The sequence below is a fragment of the Castanea sativa genome, chromosome 1, assembly GCF_040712315.1.
Source record: "Castanea sativa cultivar Marrone di Chiusa Pesio chromosome 1, ASM4071231v1".
Taxonomy (NCBI): domain Eukaryota; kingdom Viridiplantae; phylum Streptophyta; class Magnoliopsida; order Fagales; family Fagaceae; genus Castanea; species Castanea sativa.
The window spans coordinates 26,833,532-26,859,521 of record NC_134013.1 but is presented as its reverse complement, the minus strand read 5'-3'; the positions used below and the strand labels follow the sequence as shown (position 1 = coordinate 26,859,521).

General features: G+C 33.5%; 2 protein-coding genes across 2 annotated transcripts; one reads left to right on the top strand and one right to left on the bottom strand.

Annotated features, from left to right (window-relative positions):
- Nucleotides 1–3,042: 3,042 nt before the first annotated feature.
- On the bottom strand, nucleotides 3,043–4,595 carry LOC142623837 (uncharacterized). Its single transcript, XM_075797312.1, has 4 exons — nucleotides 3,752–4,595; nucleotides 3,410–3,536; nucleotides 3,263–3,332; nucleotides 3,043–3,132 (listed from the first exon to the last, which is right to left on the bottom strand). The coding sequence occupies exons 1-4, from the start codon at nucleotides 4,593–4,595 to the stop codon at nucleotides 3,043–3,045; spliced, it is 1,131 nt and encodes a 376-aa protein (XP_075653427.1).
- Nucleotides 4,596–19,257: 14,662 nt separating this feature from the next.
- Nucleotides 19,258–19,722, top strand: LOC142623831 (brassinosteroid-responsive RING protein 1-like). Its single transcript, XM_075797299.1, has one exon. It carries the CDS (start codon nucleotides 19,258–19,260, stop codon nucleotides 19,720–19,722), a length of 465 nt encoding a protein of 154 aa, XP_075653414.1.
- Nucleotides 19,723–25,990: the final 6,268 nt, after the last annotated feature.

Here is a 25,990-nt window from a genome sequence, read left to right as displayed (position 1 = left end):
ATAAAATAAAATAAAATAAAAAAGAAAAGCACTAGCTTTCAAAAGAGAATAAAAAAAAAGTGGGGGTTCCTATTTCACACAAAATATATATACATTTTAAAAACTTAAGTCACTTTTTCAGTTTATGAAAACACAGTTTGTGTTTACAAGAGTTTTTTCCCAAAAAGAAAAGCACTAGACCTTTTATTTGCTAATACCCCACTTGTTGGTTTGGACTTTGGATTAGTTTTTAGTATTAGATTAGTTTTTTTGTTGAAAGTGAACAAATTACCCTTATACTTATGAAAAGTAAGATTTTAAAGTTGTATATAAATAAATAAATTTTAACACAAAAAAAACCTTATAAAACATACTTAAACAAAGACTTCTACCTTTTTTATATTTATTTTTTTCTGTCCTTTTTGCTTCCATTCCAACAAATAAACAATGATTAACTAGAGTGGCTTTTGTTAGAGAGATGTTTATTACACACATTCTAATTCACACAGTTTTGCACATGCATCCCCAAAACAACATAACTCGTGAGGAGTGAATTACCAAACCAAATGAAAAATCAAGAAGATATAAGTCCCATGTTTTTTTTATGAGAAATATGAGTCCCAAGTATTTTTTATGAGAAATATGAGTCCCATTTTTTTTTTTATGGGAAGTCCCATGTTGATTGTCCAACAAATGGATTTGAGAAATTTTAGACTTCATAGACCAATGGAATCTCTTTTTTTTTTTTTTTTGAGGAACAGACCAATGGATTTAATTATGCTTTTTAAGTCCTTGAGAGCAGTAACCTTGGTAAAAATATTATCTGCGCTTATCACAAGCCTAAAATAAGGCATGCACGATTTCCTGGCCTTGGAAAAATCTGTACTAGACAGTGACAAAGCATAGAAAAATGAGTTTAATTATGCAATAAAGTCCTTTAGAAAGTATTTGAAACGGGTTAAATGACATGACAAAATGAAGCCCTTTTTTTGGATTTATTCGAATTTCTTATCACAAAGACTTCATCTTGAAATAAAAGTTCTATGCTCTAAACATTAAAAAAAAAAAATGGTGGTACAGACTACACACCAAGGACCACTTGCGCAGCCAAAATTACCAAACTGTTATATATTTTATTTTTAAAAAGGTGCAATATCCTAATCCATCAGCTTATAATTGTATCCATTATTTATAAAACTTTTTTACCAATGAAAGGGAGACGAACTTGATTAGAATTATATAAAGATATGTGTTATAGGCAGTTAGGTTGTATGATGTATCCATTATTTTTATAAAGAAAAAAGGTTGTATTCATTATATCTCTCTCTCAAAAAGGAAACAAAAAGTTGTATTCATTATATAATTATTTTATTTTTTATTATTGAGAAATATTTTCTTTTTAGAAGTCTTCTAACTGTAGGACTATTATAATATAAAAAGTTGTACTACACGTGACAAATTTTTTTTTTTTTTTTGGCGCAAAACAACAACTTCTAAGACCCAACATTTGTTTTATAATAGATAGTATACTAGTGGTTAATCCATCCACTACACAAGAAATATTTTGTATAATATAACTTTCTCTCTCTCTTCAAAATATGAGATTTAATTCTAATGATAGTAATTATTAGATATTTATTATGATTTTGTTTGTATATGAACTAAATATTTTACCATTAAACCACCGCATACCTTTGGTACAATGGTCACTCTATAAATATAAGTACTTGTGGAATGTGGGGGGCAAGGGCCAGGGTTCAAGTCTCTAGAAAGGAGTTTCACACACATATACACTTAGATTAGGTTAAAGTAGAAATTCTATCTTGTATAAAAAAAAAAAAAAAAATTTACCATTAAAAGAAGTATGATGTTCTAACTTCCAAGATTCTAGTGGAGGATTAAAATATAGAATAACATGTAAATTGAATAACTCTTATGATAAGCACATATAATATTTTAACCAAGATTAATATGTTTAAAAGGACTTTAGTGCATAATTAAATTCATTGTTCTATCTTTTGTTACTGTCAACAGTGTCAAGTACAGTGTATTATTCATTGTTCTATGCTTTGCATGGCTTATTCTATTTCTAGGCTCTCAAGGACTTGTAAAGTATAATTGAATCCATTGGTTTTGGTCCTTTTGGACAATCAACATGGGGCTTTATATCTTCTTGGTTTTTATATTCTTAAATCCATAAGTTTTTATTCCCAGGACTTGGTTCCATGAGATCATCGCTCTTTTTTATTTTCTTTTGGGGATTCACTGCTCCTATATACAAGTTGACATTTAACAAAAACCACTCTAAGTAATAAGTAATAACTGTTTAGTTGCATGGAATGGCAGTAAGAAGGAAAGAAAAAAAAGAAAAAAAAAGAAGTTTTTTGTTTAACCCATGTTTTTTAAGGGGAAAAAAATGTGTGATTTTGATTGGTTTTCTTTAAAAAAAAAAAAGTACATGCATGTTAGGTTTCAATAGATAAACAAATACTAAAACCTAATCCAAACCCACAAGCACGGGTATTAGCAAATAAAACATCTAGTGGATTTTATTTTATTTTTTTAGAATCCTTTTGATTCGGTGCAACTAAATTGTAATAATTTGGGGGAAAAAAAATGCTCAAATACCCCTTGAACTTTGGAGTAGTTGGTTTGACACCCTTAAAACTTTTATTTCCTTAAACTTTGGAGTAGTTGTTTTGACCAAAGAAGTCAATACCGTACCGGAGGCTGTACCGGTTTGGCCACTGGTACGGTATATTTCGGATACCGGTCAATACCGGTGTACCGTTTCGGATTTATCGCTATTTTATATATGTAATATATATATATATATACACACACACACATACACACAAAATCTCTATTTGCCATAAAATATTACCTCAAAAATCCATGTTTACAATAAAACATTACTTCAATTGTTCATTGCATACAAACTTACAAAGAAAAAAAAAACACAATATAAAAAACAAAAAACTTAATTGTTCATTGCTTACAAAGAAAATAAATAATACAAATAATTAAGTTAACACAAATTTAATACAAATTACATAAGATCATCTACTCCCATCCATCAAAAGGATCTACATCAGGACCATAATATACATGAGTATTAGCATTTGTCAACACAACATCATCATCACCATCATCCTCATCAAGAACAACAACATCATCATCATCATTATCATTATCTTCCAAATTCATTGTTGCTAATGGCTCTTCAATGCTAGCCCAATTTACATCTTCCTCAGTTAGTAACAAAATTCAGAATCTTCACTACCCAATCATCCATCAAATCAATATTATCAAGGCTTATTGGATCCAAGTAATCCTTTGTCCTTCTAATGTTCCTACCAAAATCAATATCATACATTAATGACATTTTCTAATCATTCAAAATAAAATTTAAATATATTTAAAAACATACCTTTCTCGTAACAATAAATTATAACGAACAAATACTAAGTCATTCAAACGTTTATGCTCAAGCCTATTTCTCCTCTTGGAATGGATAAACTCAAATGTGCTCCAAGCTTTTTCACAACCAAATTGCACTACAACATTGACTTAGCACTCGAATTGCAAACTTTTGTAATTCGAGTGTCATTTCCAAATTGCTCCCACCAAGCAACTTCCAAAAATAAAAGAAAGTATTAATTTAGTACAAAGCAAATAACAAACTTTCAAATGAAATATATATATATATATATATATATATATATATATATATATATATATATATATATATATATATATATATATAGTATACCTGGATTTAGTTTTTCACGTTGACGGATTGCCATAGGCATTCCAAAGTCACCTAAAGCCTTTTTGTATGCTTCAATTTGAGAACTAAGAGTATCTTGCTCATCAGGATCAGGAACTAACCTTGTAATGGTACTAAGTAGGCCTTTTGTAATTTCTTTTTGCTTCTTAAACGAAGGCCTAAAGAAAATTCCAGGGTTAAGATAACAACCTGCTGCATGTAATGGACTATGGAGTTGTTTATCCCACCTAGCATCAATGACACTAGTAAATGGTATATATGCAGAAATTTTATTCTTCAACCTTGCTTTTATATTCTCCTTTGCTTTATCCATTGCCTCATACAAGCAACCCATTGATGGTTTTTCATCCCCATCTACAAGACGAAGTACTCTAACCAAAGGCTCACTAATCTTCACTATTTGTTGACATTGTAGCCAAAACTCTTTATCTTCCAAAACAAGTGCAGCCACCTCCTTTCCCATGACATCTCTAGCATATCGAGATTCAACCCATTGATCACAAGTAAACATTTGCCTAAGTTCTTTCTTGAACTTACTCAAGCATTGAAGACTTAAAAACTCAGTTGCAAACCTTGTGATGGCTGGACGAATCAAATCCCTACCATTAGTGAAGTCACTTCTCATCAAAGATAAAACCTTGTCATGGTTGTATATGAATTTGGTAATCTTTTTAGCCTTTTGAATAGTTTCTTGAATGATAGGAAAGTATCTCCTATTTGAAAAATTCTCCAACATTAAATCAATGCAATGGGCTGCACAAGGAGACCAATAGAATGACCCATATTTCTGCATTAACTTCTTTCCTGCAGACTTGTGCGTAATCATTATCTCGTAACGAATCGCACAATGTTCTCAACCCCAACTTCTTGAACAACTTTATCAAACAACTTAAACAATGTATCTGCATCCCTTGTTAGGCCTGACACATCAAGGGATTTAAGAAACATAGTACCTCTTGGACAATACACTAAAAAATTAATGATTGGAGTGTTCCTTTGATGTGTCCACCCATCTGACATTATTGAACATCCATAAACTTTCCAATCATTTTTCACATCTAAGAGATAATCATTCATTTCACCCACATGTTTTTGTAATAAAGGACCCTTCAAGTCATGATAAGAAGGTCCCTTAAAACCAGGCCCAATAGCTACTATACTATCTATAGCTTCTTGATAATACACAGAGCGGGCTGCATGGAAAGGTATATTAGCATGGTACCACCACCTTGCAAAATTCATTCTTGCCTTCTCAACCATTTGCTTTGAGGCCAAAGCAGACTTTATGGATGGTTGAGAACCAGGAATTGTTCTTGGAGCAAAAAAGGATTTAATGTTGGACCTTTCTCCAACTTTTTCTTTCCCTTTGGTGTTGTAGTTACTAACTGATGAATGACTCTTTGAACCCCCTCTCTCATTATCATTATTACCTTCATCATCATCATCATCATCATCCTCCTCCTCCTCTAAATCATAAGGATTTGCAATTTGTTTACTAATTCTTCTTTTTTTCTTTTTACTTTTCTTTAAATCTTCAAGCAACTGTTTCATTTGCCATTTTACATCTTCAGATACTTTTTTACATGCTTCAACATCACCCTTAATCCCAGCTAAATGATGCTTGAGCCTAGTAATTCCTCCCCCCTTATCATTTTAGAACAAAAAATACATTGAGTGTTATTCCTCGCATCCAGCACAGCACGGCCATAAGCCCATGCTGGATCCTCGGGTCTTACAACCGGGCCAGACGCTACACTTGATTGATTTTCAGTCATAATTCACACTGCATATATACCATCAATTATTTGTTAATAATTCTAAGTTATCTTTTTATTAATAATAATACTAAGTTGTAAATTATTATTACTATCCCAATATCTCAAGCTAACCAAAATCAAGAATGAAATAACAATTCATGAACACAGTAACTCAATTCATGAACACAGTAAACAATTTGTTATTTATCACAGTAACCCAATTCATGAACACAATTCATGATCACAGTAAACAATTTATTATTGATCACATTGTTATTTATCACAGTAACCCAAATTCATGAACACAATTCATGAACACAGTAAACAATTTGTTATTTATCACAGTAACCAATTCATGAACACAGTAAATAACAAACATCATCAGAATCTCTATTCCACATTAAATATAATTCCACTAAAAAAAATTAAAGTTTATACCTGAGGCTGAGAGTGAGAAACAGAGCCAACAAACTGGCCGAGAGACCCAGAGCAGCTGAGAAAAAAAAATTCAAACAGATTATGAAAAAAATAAATAAATAGATTTTTATACATTATGTCATTCACATGGATTAAAAACCAAAAAAAAAAAAAAAAAACCTCTTAACTAGTAACAAAGCAAAAAAATCGAACCATAGCAAAGAAAGCCAAAAAAAAAAAAAAACATGACAGAACCAAATCATATTAGAGTTTAATATAATTTGGTTCTGTCATGTGAGTATGTGACTCATGTTCAATTCGAAAATACAAATTCTGAAATCGAAATCATATAAAAAAATAAATTAAAAAAAAAACACACACACACACATACCAGTTCCGACGGTAGCACTCTTCCAACTTCTGACCAAGGACCTCGATGCAGAGAGTGAGAGAAGTGAGAAAAGTAAAAGAAATTTTGTTGAGGGCCTTGAGGCTTGAGAGTGAGACGCGGAGAGGGAGAGAAGTGAGAATGAGAGAGTGAGGGAGAAGAGAAACCGGAGTAGAGAGTGAGAGATGTGAGAACTTTAAAAGAAATTCTGTTGACTCAAGTCAGTGAGACGCAGAGAGGGAGAGAAGTGAGAACGAGAGAGTGAGGGAGAACTGAGAGAAGACAAACCGGAGAAGAGAAAGAGAGAGGGAGGCTGCGGCAAAACACAAAATAGGAATGGGGTGATTTTAGGGTTAAGCCGAAATTACCATCCTGCCCTTAAAAAAAATCCCAAAAAAAAACAGAACCCAGAACACATTTCGGACCGGTATGCCTTTACCGGCCGGTACAGTCGGTACAAGGCCGGTACACCCGGTATTTGGCCCAGTACGGTATGGGGGGTGTACCTGTACCGGGGTACTGGCCGGTACGGTACGAAATCGCCCCCCTGGTTTTGATACCCCTAAACTTTTATTTCCACCATACTTAAACTTTATTGATGTGTCAAATTGCTACTTCCGTTAATCCCGTTCAATAAATTTAAACGTTTACAATGTGGATGAAAGCAGTATTTGCAGGTTCAGTTTTGAGAGAGAAAACCTAGGAGAGAGGATCAAACGAACTAGACTGCTTCATTCCTAGGCCCACCGAAGCCGGAGTTTGGGGTTCCACTACTGCGGATCTGGTTCTTTCTCCCTTTCGTGCAAGAGAGAGAAATCAAATCAAAACTATTTTTTTTTCCAACTTTTTCTTTCTGCAAATTCTTCGTCAAATTAGCATGATTAAAAAAGAACCTTTTGCTAGTTCCACCATTCAAAATTGTTTCAAACTGTTGTTTTATGCTGACTTTTAATATATATACTTTTTCTACCTTTTTAGGATTTTTGAATTTGATGAACACCATCCACTGGGTCAAAACTTTTGGGCGTGAGCGTGAATATAGAAAACTAGTTTGGTTCCTTGGATATTTGAGACTTTGAGTTGTAAGAATTAAACTTTGGGAGAAAAAGAGTGGGTTACCAAGAAGTGCATGTTTAGAGCAAGATAATCGACACCGTACCAGTACCAGCTGAAACGGCCGATATGTACCGGTATCGAAATGCAACGTTTTGTACTAGTTTAAATACCAAGCATACCGGTCATGTACTGGGCGTACCGGCCGATTTAGGTGTATCGGCCAGTATAGAAAAAAAAATCCTTTTTTTTTTTCTTGAGTTTTTGTAATTTTTGAATTTTTGTAAGGGCGAAATGGTAATTTAATTGCATTAACTTATTAGTATTATTTGTTTTCTTGGTATGCAATGAACAATTAAGCTTTCTGTCTTTTATATTGTGTTTTTTTTTTTTTTGTTGTTAATGCTAAAATCTAAAACCATGAATAATTTATTCTAAATTGAGGTAATGTTTTATAGTAAACTTTTATATTTATTATATAAAATAGCGGTAAACTTGAAACGGTACACCGGTATTGACCAGTACCGAAATATATCATTCCACTGGACAAACCGGTATAGCCTTCGGTACGAGTTGACTCCCTTGGTTGAGAGATGAATTGGAGACCATAATTCCTTCTGGGTTTCTTGATTCCATGGATTAAAAATAAAACAAAAAGAGAGAGAGACAAATATAGAGACCTACATAAGGTAAGGAATTTGGGGTGTGTGTTCGTTATTAGACCCCTAAAACACAAGTTGTTAAACTTAGTTATTTAGCCAAGTGATTACTTAGATAAATTATTCAGTTCTAGGTTAACACATTTAAATCATATCATGTAAATAATGCGGAAATATAAATAACACAATGATATGATAACTTAGGAAAACCTAATCGGTAAAAAACCCAGGGAGGATTTAACCTAGTTATTCTCAAGGTAAAAACAGATCCACTATGAAAGATTTGAAGTTTGTACAATAAGACTTAGGCCACTAACATCCTATTGCTACCTCAAGTAGAAAATTTACTACCTTAACCATGTGACAGCTCTGAGTTCACGGACTACTTCTTTCGCTTGATCTGCTGCAACCACAAGTTCACCTACTTGTGACTTTGAGACTCCACTCAAAGGTTTCAGATCTTTTTTAAGTTCTTTAAGCAGCAACTGAAGAGATCATCAAGTTCTTGACGCGAATCTTGATCTTGATAACCCTATGTGTATGTATGAAGGTAAACACCTCTAGATCTCACAAAAGATTCAACACACGTACACCACTTCAAAGACCTCTAAAACGTAGTTAGGGTTGTTCCTTTTATACTTGGAGTAAAATATAAAACCCTACACGTCAAATAGGCTTGGGCTGAATTAGACATTTTTCAGAAAAATAAATCTGCACATGGTTTAATCGATCAAGCCTAATTTTCGATTGATTGAGCCTTGCAAATTTTGTCCAATAAATCCTGCAATCACTCGATTCCCATTTTACAATTAAACACACTTTGAGCAAGCCTAAACCTAAACTCTATATTTTGATTATGGTTTGCCAACATAATACATATTGAAGTTCTAATACATTAGTCTTTAAAGTCTTAGAACCTAACAATCTCCCCCTTTGGTAATCCGTGACAAAACACATCACAAAAATAAAATGTTCAAAGTTAAAAACAGCCCATTTAAATTTAAAAAACCCTAAATACAATTCAACTTAACTACTATCTATCAGTTGCTAATGTAGACAGCAGCCACTACTGAATTAACCTGTAAGTTCTTGAAACACTCAACAAACACATAAACGCATGTGTGGAAAATACAAGTAAATCAAAATTAAACTTTTTGATTTCACAAAACATAAAATAAAAGACATATATCATGAATAACCTCATAAATATAAATCAATAATCAAATGTACCATATGTGAAACAAGAAACAATAAAACAACTAAACACAAAGCATAATGTCTCTCTATCATATACAACCCATTAAAATAAATACATCAAAGAAAAAAGAATACTTCATAAGACAAAACCAAAAATATATCATGAAGCTCCTAGATACAATCTATAATCTCAAAACTCCAAATCTCCCCTATCTCCATATGTATGTACTCCCCCTTTTTGTGACGAATTGCCAAAGGGCAATTAAGAATCATTATCAAAAGGTGGAGCCTGTGGAGTAGAACCTTTAGCATGCGCCAAATCTGCTCGTAAGGCAGCAACCTTATTGAGCAAATCCAACAAAAGCTGTCCATGCGCCGCTTGAACAATCACAACCGTATCCAAAGTGGTACGTATAGAAGAGTCGCTTGATGTAGACAGTAGAGAATCCACGGCAGCTGTAGGGTCTACATATGTCTCAACAGAAGGGTCACCAGAGGGAGGAGACCTAGATGCATCACCTGTAGAAGACTCGACTCTAGGGCGCTTAGAGCTAGCTTTCAATTGAGCTGCTCTTTGTTGAAGGAAGGTGGCACCTATAGGAGCTATGATATGGATAGGCTTAGATTCGGTATAGTCCTCTAATCCTAAATCCAAAAGAATCCTATGAATGAAAACCGGAAAGAATAAACCATGAGATTTGGTACTACTCCTATGAACCTTAACTAGTGAGCTAACAAAAAAAGGTGGAAAACTCATAGGAGCATCAATGACGAGTGCGTACAAGAACGCATATCTCTCAATGGGAATAGTATGAAGATGAGAGACAGGCCATATACTATGATAAGAAATCCGAAAAAACAAATAGTTGAGCTCTATAAGCTCATGGGAAGTGATACGAGGATCAGTACCCTATCTAATGGAAGTACCAGTGATGAGTGACATAATGTCATCAAGGGGGGGATCTTAGTGTAAAGGTACACGGGCTACTATACCAAAGGTACACCAAGAGCAGAGGCCACTATCTGAGGAGTAATGACATACTCTTTGCCCCTTATCCAACTCTTCGCAAACTGAATAATGTCATCAAGGGGAGGGATCTCAGTGCAAGGGTACAAGGGCTGCTGTACCAAAGGCACACCAAAAGCAGAGGCCACTACTTGAGGAGTAATGACATACTCTTCGCCCCTTATCTAACTCTTCACAAACTGAATGTTGGAATCATCGAAGTGGACAGAGAGGTTCGAGTAGAACTCTCTAATCAAGGCAGCCGGAGGAGGATGCTCGACCTCTAAAAGTGGTAATCAACCCCTACGCTCAAAATTCCTACATATCTCCAGATTAAGCTCATCTAAAATGACCTTACGCTCAACCCAAACAGACCTAAAGATATTCAACTTCTCATAGGTTTCTTGGCACTTAATGGTTCTAAACCTATCACTTTGGAACACAAGAGTAGAAGGAATGAGGGTTTTCTTGTTGGCTTTAGTCTTCCTAATCATGATACTAAGGGTATAAATGAACAGAAAATAGAAAACAAAGAAAATACCAAGGGTAGACTGCATTAGAGATGGTTAGAGCACAAAAATCTCAATAAATAACAATCTATATGATGTATGTAATGTATGCACATATGATGTATGCTCTAATGCATTGAAATTTGTTCAATTATACTGTATAAACCATCAATTGACTTGAACATAGAGTTTTAGTCCAAAACCCCCAAATTTGAAAAACCCATTTTCAAAAAGTTAACCAAATTGATCAATTAACCATTATACTAGTTAGAAAACAACATATAATGAGTTAATCTATCAATAACACAAGTCAATTTCACAAATTTAAGCCCAATTGAACAAAATCTCCAATTTTACAAAGTTCCAAGCCTTAGAAATTTCAATTTTTCTCAAATCACAAAATCGATCAAATTAATGTATGAGGATCATGTTTATATCATCTAAGAACAAAAACCCATTGATTAAAAACAAATGAAATAAAAAAAAAATCCCTAAAATGCCATGTTCGAATTTTTCAAAGAAAATGCATGAAACATGTGATTTTATTGAAAAAGGAAGGGTATTAATGACTTACCAATGCTTCAGGACAAAAAATCTTTAGATTGGATCGGTCGAAGAGAGAAAGTGAGAAATTTTTTTGAAAAGGTTTAAAGATAGTGAAGAACAAGTGAGAAAGACCTTTTTAAAACACTCAACTTTCGAATTTCGATCGGTCAAAATTGAGCTTCGATCGGAAATTGAGCTTCGATCCATCGAAAAATAGATTCAATCAATTGAGCACTGTTTGTGCCAGGCAGATTCAAACCAAAAAATTAAGTGCAATTTCGATTGGTCGAGCAATAGCTTCGAACAATCGAAAATCTAGAATTTTGAAATTCTTGAAAAACAGAGCAAGTTTTATGCAGAAACCACTCAAACCAACATATTTCATGAATGAAATGCATGAGTATGAGTTTAAAAGTTTTTCAAAAACGCCTGAATTCAACCCAAATCTTTCAAAAACAAGATTTTTCAACCCTTTTGTCCCTAAAACTCAAACATTAAACTTACTTTGCATCAAAATCAAGGAACATATAATCTTGGATGGCCAACACAAATTCACACACAATATCATGTACTAAGTTTAGAAAAGAATAACTTGTGTAGTGTGTGCAACTAGTAATAGCATGAGATACATGTGAGGTGATATGTAGATAGTAATCAATCTCAATATCTATATTATTCATCGCATAAGTTTGAAAGAGACTATCATGTAAAAAGTTACATCATATAACTCTCACATCTCCTAGAAAACAAGCTTGCAATCATGTATTTTTTTTTCTTTTGCCTCATAATCTACACACCATTTTTATTTCATTGTGAAATTGTTATTTAAGTCAGATAATGTACACACTAATTTTATTTATTTGTGTCATCTCTATTATAGTCCAATAATGTATACACCATTTTTATTATTAATATGAGGTTACACCTTATGTTATTTTTGTGCATGTGCTACACTTTCTCGAGTACAAAATTTTATGATATGCACTAAGGTGATCATGATTGGCTAGTAAACAGTGGTGAGATAGTTATTAATGCATTTCTCATTAAGTTCTAGTCCTAACAATCAAAAGCATGTGACTTCAAAATTAAGATCATGTGATCAAAAATTATAAACAGCTTCCAAACAACATGAACTACATAGCTAAAACTAGTAAAGCGCAAAAAAATAAGCTCATCTAAGCTAAACAAGGTACACAAGCATGTTATGTAAATATAATAGGCCAACCTTGATTACAAATCCAAGATATATGATACAAAACACATTTTTCCTTCCCTTTTTATTTTTTTATTTTTAAAGGAATAGCAAAAACAACCGATCATGAATGCATGAATGTAATGCAATGCCAATCCTAAAAGAAAAAACAAAACAAAACATCAAAAGAAGAATGGTCACAAAGAGTATTGAGATGAAGCACAAAGACCATAAGAGCCAAAAAGAACTAGGGATAGAGAATCACACCAATCACTTGACGAAGTATCTCAAACTTACTTCTATCAAAAGGTTTGGTGAAGATGTCAGCATTCTGACGTTCAGTAGGGATAGATTCTAGAACTACAGTCATTCTTTCAACCAGATCCCTAATAAAGTGATATCTAATTTGTAAAGTTGTGATTTATAACTATGTTTTATGTTGGCTTTATTCCATGACAAAAAGTGTTGTATTTGCTTTAATTTGTTCCTTGTATTTTGTGGGATTTTATTGTATTGGGTTTACTATTAAGTTGGTGAAGAATCGAGCATAAAATGAAGAATTAGTGGATTTTGCGAGTGTCTCACTAGAAGCTAACCCGTGAAAGAGCCATGTGAGAAGCACATGCTAGAAGCTGAAGAGTCATGCTAACTTGGAGGATTTCGCGAGTGTCTCGCAGGTAAGGCCTTCTCGTGAGATACTCACGAAACTCTCTGCCTGGAGAATTTTTAAGTGTGACTTTCTTACCCTTCACTCATACTATATATACCCTCATTATTCACAAAAGTAAAAGAGACCATTTCAGAGAGGAAAACCCTAGATAGGTTTTCTACAACACACACACCCATCTTTTAGAGAGAGAGCTACTCATCCTTAATGAGAAATCATTCTAGCATCTTCTCCTTCCCTCTTCCATTATCATACCTTGAAAGGAGATTTATACTCAAACACAACCCATACATTTTTAGAGTGTAAAGAGTGTTTTGGAGCTTGGGAAGGTTTGGGGATTTGCCAAAAAAAAGCCGGTGAGGTTTGGCAGATGCAATCGGGCGTATTATGAGATCCGGAAAGCTAGACAAGACACGGTTCCGAGAAGTCTTGTTGGAGTAGGAGCTTAGAGGGTCTCTTGCTATTCGTGTATCCCAACCTATTGTCTAATAGATCGATTCACCGCTTGGAGGGCGGTGGGGAGTTTTTTCGCCAAGTTCTTTGGTTTCCTCTTCGATAACACATCAGCGTGTTATCTTGTGTTTGCATCTTTCTTCCGTTACTCCTGTGCTTTACTTTTATCGTTTGTTGTTCATGTTTATGCACTAGAGTAGTTATTGGTTTATTACGATTCATTTACTCTTGTTTCCTCACTTAGATAAGTATGAGTAAAAGCAATCTAGCCGTAATATTTTAATTGGGGGTCTAAACAAGCTCTTGTGTTTCACACAAATCCGAGCTTTTATAATCTCTATGTGCTTAGTCTTAGAATGTTGAACAGGATTCTTAGAGATATCGATAGCACTAGAATTTTCACGATAAACAAACATGGTGTCTTGTGATATCCCATAATCACCTAAAAGCTTTTTCATCCAAAGGAGTTGTGAACAACAACTTCCAGCAGCAATATATTTTGCTTCTGCAGTTGATAGAGAGACAGATTGCTTTTTACTCATCCAAGAAACAAGATTGGCCCCTACATAAAAAACACCCTCCAGTGGTGCTTTTTCTATCATCAGCATTACTAGCCTAATCTACATCTGAGTATTAAGCAAGATATTCGACTCTTTGCTATAAAACAATCCATAATCACAAGTTCCATTAACATATTTTATGATTATTTTAACGGCATTCAAATGTGAAACCATAGGATTAGATTGAAACCTAGAACATACACCAACACTGAAAACAATATTTGGACGACTAGCAATTAAATACAAAAGACAACCAATCATGCTTCTATATAATGTAACATCAATAAACTCACCTAAAGGATCATTGGTTAGCTTTGCATTTGCAGCCATTGGTGTTCTAGCATATGCAGCATTTTCAAGTCCAAATCTCTTGACAAGATTTCTAGCATACTTTGCTTGGTTGATGTAAATTCCAGAATCTGTTTGCTTCACCTGCAATCTCAAGAAATAAGTTAGTTCACCAACCATACTCATTTCAAACATTTTCTTCATTTCATCTGCAAAATATTTAGTAAGAAAATCATTAGTAGCACCAAAAACAATATCATCAACATAAGTTTGAGCTACTACAAAATAATTTTTATCCTTTCGTATGAAGAAAGTAGTATCTGCGAATCCTCTTTTGAATCCATGCTTAGTGAGATAGGCAGTTAATCTATCATACCATGCCTTGGGAGCTTGTTTCAGCTCGAAGAATACTCTCTTCAACTTGTAGACATCATTCGGTCTGTGATGATCAACAAAACCCTTTGGTTATTCAACATACACCTCTTCATGCAACATCTCATTCAAAAACACACTCTTGACATCCATTTGATACAACTTGAAATTCAAATGACTTGCTATGGCCAAGAGTATCCTAATGGATTCCAGTCTTGCTACCGGTGCAAAAATCTCATCAAAATCAATCCCTTCTACTTGTGTGTATCCTTGAGCAACAAGTCTTGATTTGTTTCTAATAACTATACTATGTTTATCTAACTTGTTCTTAAAAATTCACTTAGTTCCTATCACATTCACTCCCTTTGGTCTAGGAACTAACTCCCACACATTATTCCGAACAAATTGATGAAGTTCTTCATGCATAAAATTAATCCAATCAGTATCTTGAAGTGCTTCATCCGCTTTCTTTGGTTCCAATTGGGATACATAGCATGAGTGAGTAATTATATTCAAGGCTCTAGACCTCAATCTCATGTTATCATTCAGACTACTCAATATGTTTGTGACAGGTGATTTAACTTTACTCTAGTAGATGGACCTTTAACCAAAGATGTGGAGGTACCTTTTAGTTCAGATAAAGAACTAGGCTCACTTTGTTCTTGTTGGGTTTCACGAACAAGAGTGGATGGTTCTGAAATCAATGGTTCTGAAACAACATCATTCAACAGATGTAGTTCTTCATCACTATACTTCTCAACATAATCTTCAGGAAGAGAATCATCAACCTTCATAGTATTTTCTTGAACCAGAGGAGTGTCTTCTAAATGAGATTCTGAACATAGTTCATCATTGATCACCACATTTGAAGACTCCATGACTGTTTTAGTTCTCAGATTGTACACTCTATGTGCTCTACTAGTAAAAGAATAGCCCATAAAATATCCTTTGTCGCTCTTTGCATCAAACTTTTTTAGGTTCTCCCTATCACGCAGAATGTAACAATCACTACCAAATATCCTGAAGTATTTGACAACAGGCTTCTTTCCTCTCTAGAGTTCATATGGAGTTTTCTTGGAATCAGGTATGAAATACACTCGGTTGAGTGTATGGCATGCAGTGTTAAATGTTTCTCCCCAGAAGGACTTGGGTATCTTCTTGTTATTTAGCATGACGCGAGCCATTTCTTGAATAACCCTATTCTTCCATTCCACTATTCCATTTTGTTGTGGTGTCTTGGGTGAATAGAATTCTTGATGAGTGCCTTGATCATTGCAGAAGGTAGCTAATTTTGTGTTCTCAAATTCTCTCACATGATAACTTCTAATTCTGGCTATCACAGTACCTTTTTCAACTTGCAATTTCTTGCACAAGTGTATCATCTTTTCATGAGCCTCAGCCTTATCTCTCAAAAGCACAACCTAAATATATCTAGTGAAATCATCCGCAACAACTAAAATATACTTCTTTCCACCTAAACTCTAAACTCTGGCAGGACCTATGAGATCAATGTGTAACAACTCCAAAGGTCTTAAGGTTTGAACTTTAGTTACAAACGGATGCTTAGACTTCACTTTTTTACCCATCTAACATGGTCCACATATGCACTTCTTAATCTTTTCAAATTTGGGCAAACCAATAACTGCTTCACACTTGGAGATCTTCTCTAATTGCATGTGACTTGCATGTCCCAACCGTTAGTGTCATAAGTCTGCTTGATTGATCTTCGCACTAAAACATTTGTAGCTTATACTTGGTTTTATACCATAACAGTTATCAGTTGTCCTAACACCAATACACATGCAGTCACCTCCTCCATCAAGTATCTCACATTCATACTTGGTAAAAAGAACATTCAGTCCTTTGTCGCAAATCTGATTGATGCTAAGTAAGTTGGCCTTCAACCTATCAACATACCAGACATCTTCAAATACCGGCAACCCTGGAATGTCCACAATTCTAATGCCTCTGATCATAGATTTGCTTCCGTCTCCAAAAGTGACTGTCCCAATCTTTCCTTCAAAAAGTGTCTTGAATAGAGCTTTGTTTCCTATCATATGCCTAGAACAACCACTATCCAAATACCAAAGACAAGAATCACGTGCCTTTAAGGCAGTTAAAGCTATTTAACACACATAATTATCATCACATGTAATTATACCAAGATATTCAGGGAAAGACTTAACACATGCAACAAGCCATATGATCCAAAAGTAGACAAGTTAAATTTTTAGCAAAGAGAACTTTAAAGAATCCATGACAGCAGGGGTCAAGGATCAGCTCTTAGATTAAAAGATCTAAACACTGGAGCTAACCCGCTCTGATATCACTTGTTCGTTTTTAGACCCCTTAAAGTTATCTAACCTAGTTATTTAGCTAAGTGATTACTTAGATAAATTGTTCAGTTCTAAGTTAACACATTTAAATCATATAATGTAAATAATGCGAAAATATAAATAATACAATGATATGATAACCTAGGAAAACCTAACCGGTAAAAAACTTGGGGAGGATTTAACCTAACTATTCTCAAGGTAAAAACAGATTCACTATAAAAGAATTGAAGTTTGTACAATAAGACTTAGACCATTAACATTTTATTGCTACCTCGAGTAGAAAACTTATTACCACGACCACGTGATAGCTCCGAGTCCACGGACTACTTCTATCCTTGATCTGTTGCAACCATAAGTTCATCTACTTGTGACTTTGAGACTCCACTCAAAGGTTTAAGATCTTCTTTATTTTCTTTAAGCAGCAACTAAAGAGATCATCAAGTTCTTGATGCGAATCTTGATCTTGATAACTCTATGTGTGTGTATGAAGGTAAACACTTCTAGATCTCACAAAAGATTCAACACACACCACTTCAAAGACCTCTAAAACATAGCTAGGGTTTTTCCTTTTATACTTGGAGGAAAATATAAAACCTTACATGTCAAATGGGCTTGGGCTAAATTGGAAATTCTGCAGAAAAATAAATCTGCACGTAGTTCGATCAATCGAGCCTTGTAGATTTTGTCCAATAAATTATGCAATCACTCGATTCGAATTTTACAATTAAACACACTTTGAGCAAGCCTAAACCTAGACTTAATGTTTTGATCATGGTTTGCCAACATAATATATATTAAAGTTCTAATACATTAGTCTCTAAGGTCTTAGAACCTAACAGTGTGGTTGTGGTAGGTTCACCTAACTTGCTACTCTAGTCCTCTTTCTCTCCTAGGTTTCTCTCTCTAAAATGAACCTACAAACGCTTCGTTTTTTTACTAAAAAAGAAATGTTGTCCGCGTGATTAGAACGTTAGTTTATTAAACAAAACTAATGGAAGTAGCAATTTGTCATATCATAAAGTTTAGGTACTAAATTGGTCAAAATAAAAGTTTAGGAGGTGTCAAGGCAACTACTTCAAAGTTCATGAGGTGTTAGGACATTTTTGGTCTTATAATTTGGAAAGGTCAATGCACGCTAAAACTGTTATGTTAAGTTCTACTTTTGACAACAATCATGCTCCCCAGAGGGTCACCAAGATGAAGAAATATATGCAAGATACACTTAGTGGTGGCTTTTTTTCAGGAGATCATTAAGAAATTTAAATTAAATAAAATTTAATAATTTTTTTGAATATATCAAGTCACAAAAAATGCAAATATATAAAATTTTACAACTTCTATAAATTTTCATATTTTTAAATCATTACATGATAGTTCATTATCAGTTTTTATTATCTATTATTAATGTGGATAGGTGTGACCATTTTATTTTATTAAGTTTGTATAATATTTATTTATTTTTATGCATTTGTCATTATTTTTATAAAAATATTTTAAACTATAATGACAAAGTGCAACCCACTAATACTATATTATTTATTATCCCATACATCCATATTTATCCATACATAAATATTATACTTTTTTTAGAATGATACATAAATATTATATTAAGTGTCTACTTAACCAGTCACATATTTGAACAGTTACTAACTTTACTATTTTTTTTCTTCAATTATGTATTAACATATATAAGACACTAAATGTCAAATTGTTGTTTAGTTTTAAGTTGTACTGATCTATAATCTTTCTTTCTTTCTTTTTTCTTTTTTTGAGAATCAAATTGATCTATATAATCAGGTGTGCAAGATTTCAACTAATATATGCAAAAATATTTTTAAGAATAAAATAAACTAATAAAAAATTATTTTTTATATATAAATTATTTATTTTTTGAAGTCAGGGCGTTCGTTGAACCCCCCTGAACAATAAGTGCTGCCGCATGCGGCATATTCTTTCACGTCACCAAGAGCCGAAAACGCTAACCAAATCCTCCTCCTATTACTCCTGCATATAATTTTCAACCTTCATTTTCTTTCTACCTCTTCACCATCTATTTCCCTCTTATAATCATTGCAATTAATGAAGATGCCAACAATCATAAACATCAGATTCTTACAAGGCCTGCTGGACCAGTTAAAGGTCACGGTTATGTTGGCACTCACACGTCTAGGTCTGCTCAATCCGCCAGAAGAAAATGAGAGTGAAGACCCTGCCTGTGGTTTAGTTCTTGTAATAATGGATGGTTTATCTCCATCGCTAATTCCAGTCCAAAGTCTAATGGTGTTGATCAAAAAGAGGGTTCCTGTGATAGAGTATAATAACTTTCTTGAAAGATATGGTGTAATGCATGATGAAGATGTGGATATGGAATGTTCTGTCTGCTTGAATTGCGTGGAGAGAAGCCATGAGATCAGAGAGCTGAGCAACTGTTACCATGTGTTTCACAAGGAATGTATGGATAGATGGGTGGATGAGGGGCAAGTGACCTGCCCATTGTGCAGAACTATGATATTTCCTGCTAAAGTCAGAAAGGATAATTTAGACTTGTAAAGAAATCAATGGATGTTATAGGAGATGTTAAGGTATGATATCTTGTTTAACAGTTGTATGCAACCATTTTCTAGTGGTCGTAAAAGTTAAATGTTTATCCCACTTATCTGAACCTTTTGAATTAGCTTCCGACTGTCAGAACATATGTGCAGTTATTTACCTTCATGGTTCAAATCCTCTTATCTTCATTGTAATTAAAAAAAATAAAAAATTGTATGTCTTAAATATTTTTCTAATACTTCCTTTCTTTGGTAGTTCTCTCTAGCTTCAAGTAGGGACGTAACTATGCCTTATGGGGCGGAGGTACATACAGTCTTTGGAGAGGGGGGGGGGGGGGGGGGATTTCACAAAATCTTCACGCTGTGAATGAAAAAAAATTGGTCAAGCTTAGTTGTATAGGCCACCTAATACATGAGTCAAGATTACTCTTAATTTAAATCATAATAAAAGAAAAAGTAACCGAGTGGCCCACGTACTTGCACAACATGCCAAGAACTTGGAGTTTCCAAACTATTGGATAGAAGATAGTCTTTGGTTTTAGAGTTCTAATTAGCTATAAATGTTCATCGTCTTCACAGTTTATGCTAATTTTTTTACTATTATTTTGCTTGGTTTTCTCTTTACTCTATTTTTGGATAATGACTTTCATTTTAAAAAAAGTCATAGAGCCCTGTTCATTGTTAGTTTTTATGTTATGCCCCCTTTGAAATATAACAATAATTGCATTTATCTATTTACAATTCTAATATTTAATTAGTTTCTCAAGTGGACTCCACCCAAACAATACACACACTTTTACCAAAATTTAATAAATCTCTAATCTCCAGGTGTCTTTCTTTTTATTTTTCTAAGAATAGAAAAAAGGACAGTGTTCCTATTGTTTTCAATTGATAAATGCAATGCACGTTGCTCAAATTAGTGTGTTTTTCTTTTTCATTCTTTACCTTCAAATTTGTTTATTCAAGTCCCATCATCATCATTTTTTTCACAAAATTTGATCATTTTTTGATATATCCAATTTTTTTTCCTCATAGTTATATGTTTCTCTCATTATCATCATCTCATTTTTATATATTTTTAGTTGATTTTTTTTCCCTTTTGAATCCAGGTGCCTTATAATTAAGTTGTACCAATATTAATATGTTTCTACAACATGATTTAGGTTGCAATAGAGATAAGATATATTCTTAAGTCTTAACCCCCTCCCAAATTTGAAAAAGGGAAAAATTGTTAAGAATTTCACTATGAAAATGATAATGAATGGAATTTATTTTATCAACGGTCATCATTAAGCACAATTCTAATAGGAGATGCTAAGGCTTTTTTTTTTAATTCTTTTATATGTTTATAGCAAATTGAACAATTTTTTAATCTAATTGGAGTTTAAAAATATTATAAAATGTTATATTTGACTATTTTATATAAAATATAATTACTGTATTACTTATGAGTTATTACTAGCATATAAATATATAATTCGGCCCCCCAAGTGGAAAATCATGGCTACACCCCTGTATTCCTTGACTTGGGAGATAATGACTCACCCTGAAATTTTAATTTTTTTATAATAAATATTATATATTTATAAACAAATTTTTAAAATAAAAAAGAAAAATATCTATACTTAGCCTCCCTAAAAATTAAAATGGTTTACAAAAGCCAATAAACACAATAAACATCTCATTCCTTTTGACTTTGTGCTATGTGATCAAGTGGATTCATGTGGTTTGTGTATTAATGTATATTGTTTTTGACTCTGTAAATTTCAAAACATATTTATTGAATATTTAGCATTATTTAATGCAAATGACTTGAGTTGTTAAGTTGTTTGATTTTGGTTATTTGTTGTTTTGTACTTAAAAGTTAGAAGTGTAGTTCTTTTTATTTCCTTGGCAATATTAATTAGTTTTTTTTAGTTCAATAATATTTGACATATAATTAGATGATAAATATGACTTATATTTGATTAGTAAATCATGAAAAATCTAGCTACAATATTAGATTTATTTCAAAAGAAAAATGCAAATAATTCAAAAATAACTATTATGTGTGTTTTCTTTTATTGATTGGTTAAATGAATATATTTAGAATGATGACACAACTATTATAAATTTTATCATACGAATTGATGTATCAATTGTTGAGACACAGCAAATAAGTAATTAAAAAAATTATTTATTATATTTTTGATGTGAAACCAAACACATTAATCGTTATATCAATTTGTAAATATTTTGTAGTAACTTGATAGTAGTTTTTATGATTTTGATGTGACACTAATCACTTTCAGAATATTGTCACATTATTTTGCAAACTTTTAGTATAATTAGTAGTAGCTCTATCATTTTTCATGTCAATATTTTATTATTACTATTTTTTTTTAAATCAGTTATATTTTGGCCCCCTTAAGGTAAACTCCTGGCTCTGTCTCTGACTACAAGCCTAGTATTTTCTTTTGGATCTTCTTTCTTGTACTTTTTTTATTTGGGGAAGCCTAGCCTTATTAATCCCCCTGATGAATGGTGACTTTGAAATTTAATGAAGTGTCTTACTCATTGCATCATTCCCCATACTATGATGAGATGATCCCTACCCACTCTTGGACTTGCCTTTCTCCAGTTTATCCAAGTGAGAGGACGCTAAATAGGACTCATTGGGTGGGGTTCTTGACCTATGGCGATATGAACGATCCTTACTCTCCTCTGATCCATCACTTGATGAGAGTGATGAATTCTCTCTATCGCGCTTCCTTCGCCGCAACTTCTTACATGATAGGCCAAAAATGTATTGACTCCTTGTGATGAATTAATTGATTAATTAGCCAAGTTTATTAACTGATTAAATTAACATGCAATGTACGTGGCAGCACAAAAAAATCACCAATTAAAATAAAATGCAGCAGAAAATAAATTTGACAAGGTGATTTGTTTTTTAATGGGGAAAACCTCCAAGTCAAAAACCCCACCGAGTGATTTTAAGGACACCACTCCCGAGAATTCACTATTATCACAACAAGCGATTACAAGTAAATGAATCCCAATACCTTATACCAACATACAGTTGAACTCTTACCCCAATATCCAATTGGACTTGTTCTGTAGTGACAATCTCTCCTTTTAATGCACAGCTCTCAATATGTGACTAACCAATAGATGCGCGGATCCCAGTATGCGACTTGATCACCAACTTGAGAAGGATGTTGGCTGCAAAGTTTTTAAGTTCATCACACGATGAAGATCACGAAGTTGCTTGGTCACAAAACTCTACGCTATACAAACACATCAGCTTCGTCAAGAGAAAGATGAACTAGGGAAAACTAGGTTTTCGGTCATAATTTGCATGAACAACACTTTGTTTCACACTTGTGCAATTGTGCTCACTATGACGGCCTTTAAAATAATCCTTATAAATGTTTAGGGTTATGAGAAAAGAAAGCCTAAACACATACTCACGGATTGGAATGAAATCAGAACTGAAATTTGATTTTCATAATTCTCGATAGATACCTGCTGTCGAGCTTTAAAAAACAGCACTTCATTACTTGATTCTTGGACAGATTTACATGGCTTTAACACTTGAACTTGAAACATTGTACCTTGAAGCATTAAACACATCTTAGATCTACCCAATTACAAGTGCACGTTTTGTCAAAGGATTAGCCAATACATGATGACATATGTCCCATACATGATGACATATGTCCCTAACATGAATCACATATGTCCTAACATTACGCAGTGATCTATCTCAAGCTTCAACTTCTGCGTCTCCTGTTCGTGCAAAACATGGCTCCTAGTCCTTGAGTGACTCCTTTCAGTACGATCTATGTGGTATGATTCTACCACAACACTAGGCGTATGGTGTTTGTCCCTCCTTCACTCCAAGTTAACAAACTGGTTTTCCCTTTGCGAACCAACAGATTCTTCCCTATTCTATTCCAGGTTGGCCATGGCCAATTAAAACAAACCCCAAAACAAGACCTTGTTTCCCACAGACGGCGCCAATTGTAAGAGCACAAGATCTAGTGACCCAAGCTCACTTAAAATTGTGAAATTAGTGTTACCTAACTAGGCCTAAAACCAATAGATATTTGTAAAGAGAGTGAGATGAAACAAGCTGTGCTTCACCCAAGGATATAGATAAAGAAGGAATAAGCGAAAGTCAAAGATTATGTATGTTGATAGCTTTTTACAAGCTTGCCCGAGGACAATACTGTTGTGCAAATGTATACACTATTCTCTCTCTTTTCTCTCAGTCACTGTTCTAGCTCTACTATTTTTTCTCTGATTTTTTCGAATCCCCCCTTTTTGGAAGTTATTTTCCTTTATATATTCTTAAGCTCGTTGCATCCTAGCCCTCCATCTACAATCCTCCAAAATTTCACTTGGACACTTGTCCCACTAGACTTCTGATGAAGGTAGTAGAAGGAGCTGCTTAACTGTGGATCTGCTGTTTAAGTCACTTCTTCATCAATGCAGTTGATAAAGCTATTGCCAGTCATTTAATGCGGAGGTGATAGGTGAAACTTTATAGGGGACATCCCAAAAATATCTTGTTTCTCCCCTGAGAAGCCCTCTCACCTCTTATACTTCCAGAAGACGTTCTGTCTCTTCTCATCCTCTCCTCAGGCAACCCCATTCCTCGAGTTGTAAATGCTTCTATATAAGGAATGACTGAAGGCTACGGTTGTGTTATCGTTCCTCAGTCCTCGGGTACCCACACCTTGAAAATGAATATCTTAGACCAAATTTGGATGAAGTGACGCCTTAGGAAATGGAATCTTGGAAACTAATAACTCTCTGGTTTTATATTTGTATCCTACAAAGGAAAAGAAAAGCAATTGGGGATGCTAGCCACTTTGTATCAAAAAGAATCCAACTAATTAATTAATCTCTGGTTTTTGGTATGAAAATTAATAACATTAGGAGTTGAGAATTACATTTATATTCCAATCCACTTGTGTTATATATATATATGCAATGATTTTCTTTCGCCAAACACAAAAAAGAAAAAAAGAAAAAAGAACTAACTATCTATCTATCTAATTAACTAACTTCAGGTAGTGGGTATGCTATGTGTGTTATGTGGGTTTTACTGAGATGAGTTTGGATATTTTTTTCCACCCTTTTGTGTGTTTGCCATGTAGAGAGTTTGGGAAAGAAAAATTGGATGCGAGAGAGTTAGGAATTGGGACGAAGAGAAGAGAGATGAATTTTGCAGATGTAGCCATGGATAGATATATAGCAAGAGAAATTAAAAGATAGTGTTTGCGTGAACTCAATGTATTATGATACTCCATACTAAGATATTTTGGGTATAAAAATGTATGTAAAGATTATTTTTAATAATTTGGTTTGTTTTGGATTATAATTATCTTGAGCTTTTGGTTGTGGAAATGCATATACTGAATTCTACTTGACTTTGGCCCTGGAATTTTGTTGTGATAGTAAGAAATTTTAAATATTATTTCTTAAAATTTTGGGAGGGGTGTTTGGTGATATTAATTTTGCTTGATTTAACTATTGCAAAGAAAGGATAAAAATAATGAAGATATAATAAAAAAATATTTTTATGGAGTTGTGAAAAGACAGAGGCTAGTATCTAGGGCGTATTTAAAAATTAAAAAAAAAAAAAAGCGAGAGAAAAAAAAACCAGAAAAAGAAAGAACTTTTTTTTTTTTAGAAGAAAGAGAAAGACCTTTTGATGGTTTTTTTTTTTTTTTTTTTAGAAAGGTTTTGATGGTTCAATTTAGCCAAAAGAAAATTGGATGTCTTTTATTATGGTTAAGTAGAGTTAGCATTAAAGTTCTTCTTTTTTTTTTTTTTTGAGAAACACACACACACACACACACACATACAAGAGAAAGGAGATGAGATAAGGGAATACACTCACATGCCAACACCAAAACTGCATGCGGTAGTTAGTGTGGCGGAGCAAGTGATAGAGTTAGCATTAAAGATGATAATATTGTATTGTATTGGCCGATATTTATTCTATTGGTCATCAATCTAGTACACTTACCTTTTATGTAATATTTGCAATATTTTTTTTTTAGAGAGAGTTTCAACCTATGGCATCCTGGGGATTGAACCCCAGATCTCTAATTCAACCATCAGAGACTTTACTAGTTGAGTTAACTGGAACCCACGTAATATTTGCAATATTATTTCAACTTAAATTGGCATATTTCCATATACAAAGTGCATGAGGTTTAAGGAAAAAATTATTTAAATTGCAGAGTTAACAGTATATTATAACCATCTAAAAA

Excerpts from the sequence above, each read along its gene's own strand:
- LOC142623837 (XM_075797312.1), bottom strand. The coding sequence starts at position 4,595 with ATGATTACGCACAAGTCTGCAGGAAAGAAGTTAATGCAGAAATATGGG. Across the intron at positions 3,333-3,409 it reads AATTTATTGTTACGAGAAAG|GAACATTAGAAGGACAAAGG; the intron begins GTATGTTTTTAA and ends TGATTTTGGTAG. Across the intron at positions 3,133-3,262 it reads TTGATTTGATGGATGATTGG|GATGATGGTGATGATGATGT; the intron begins GTAGTGAAGATT and ends GTTCTTGATGAG.
- LOC142623831 (XM_075797299.1), top strand. The coding sequence starts at position 19,258 with ATGCCAACAATCATAAACATCAGATTCTTACAAGGCCTGCTGGACCAG.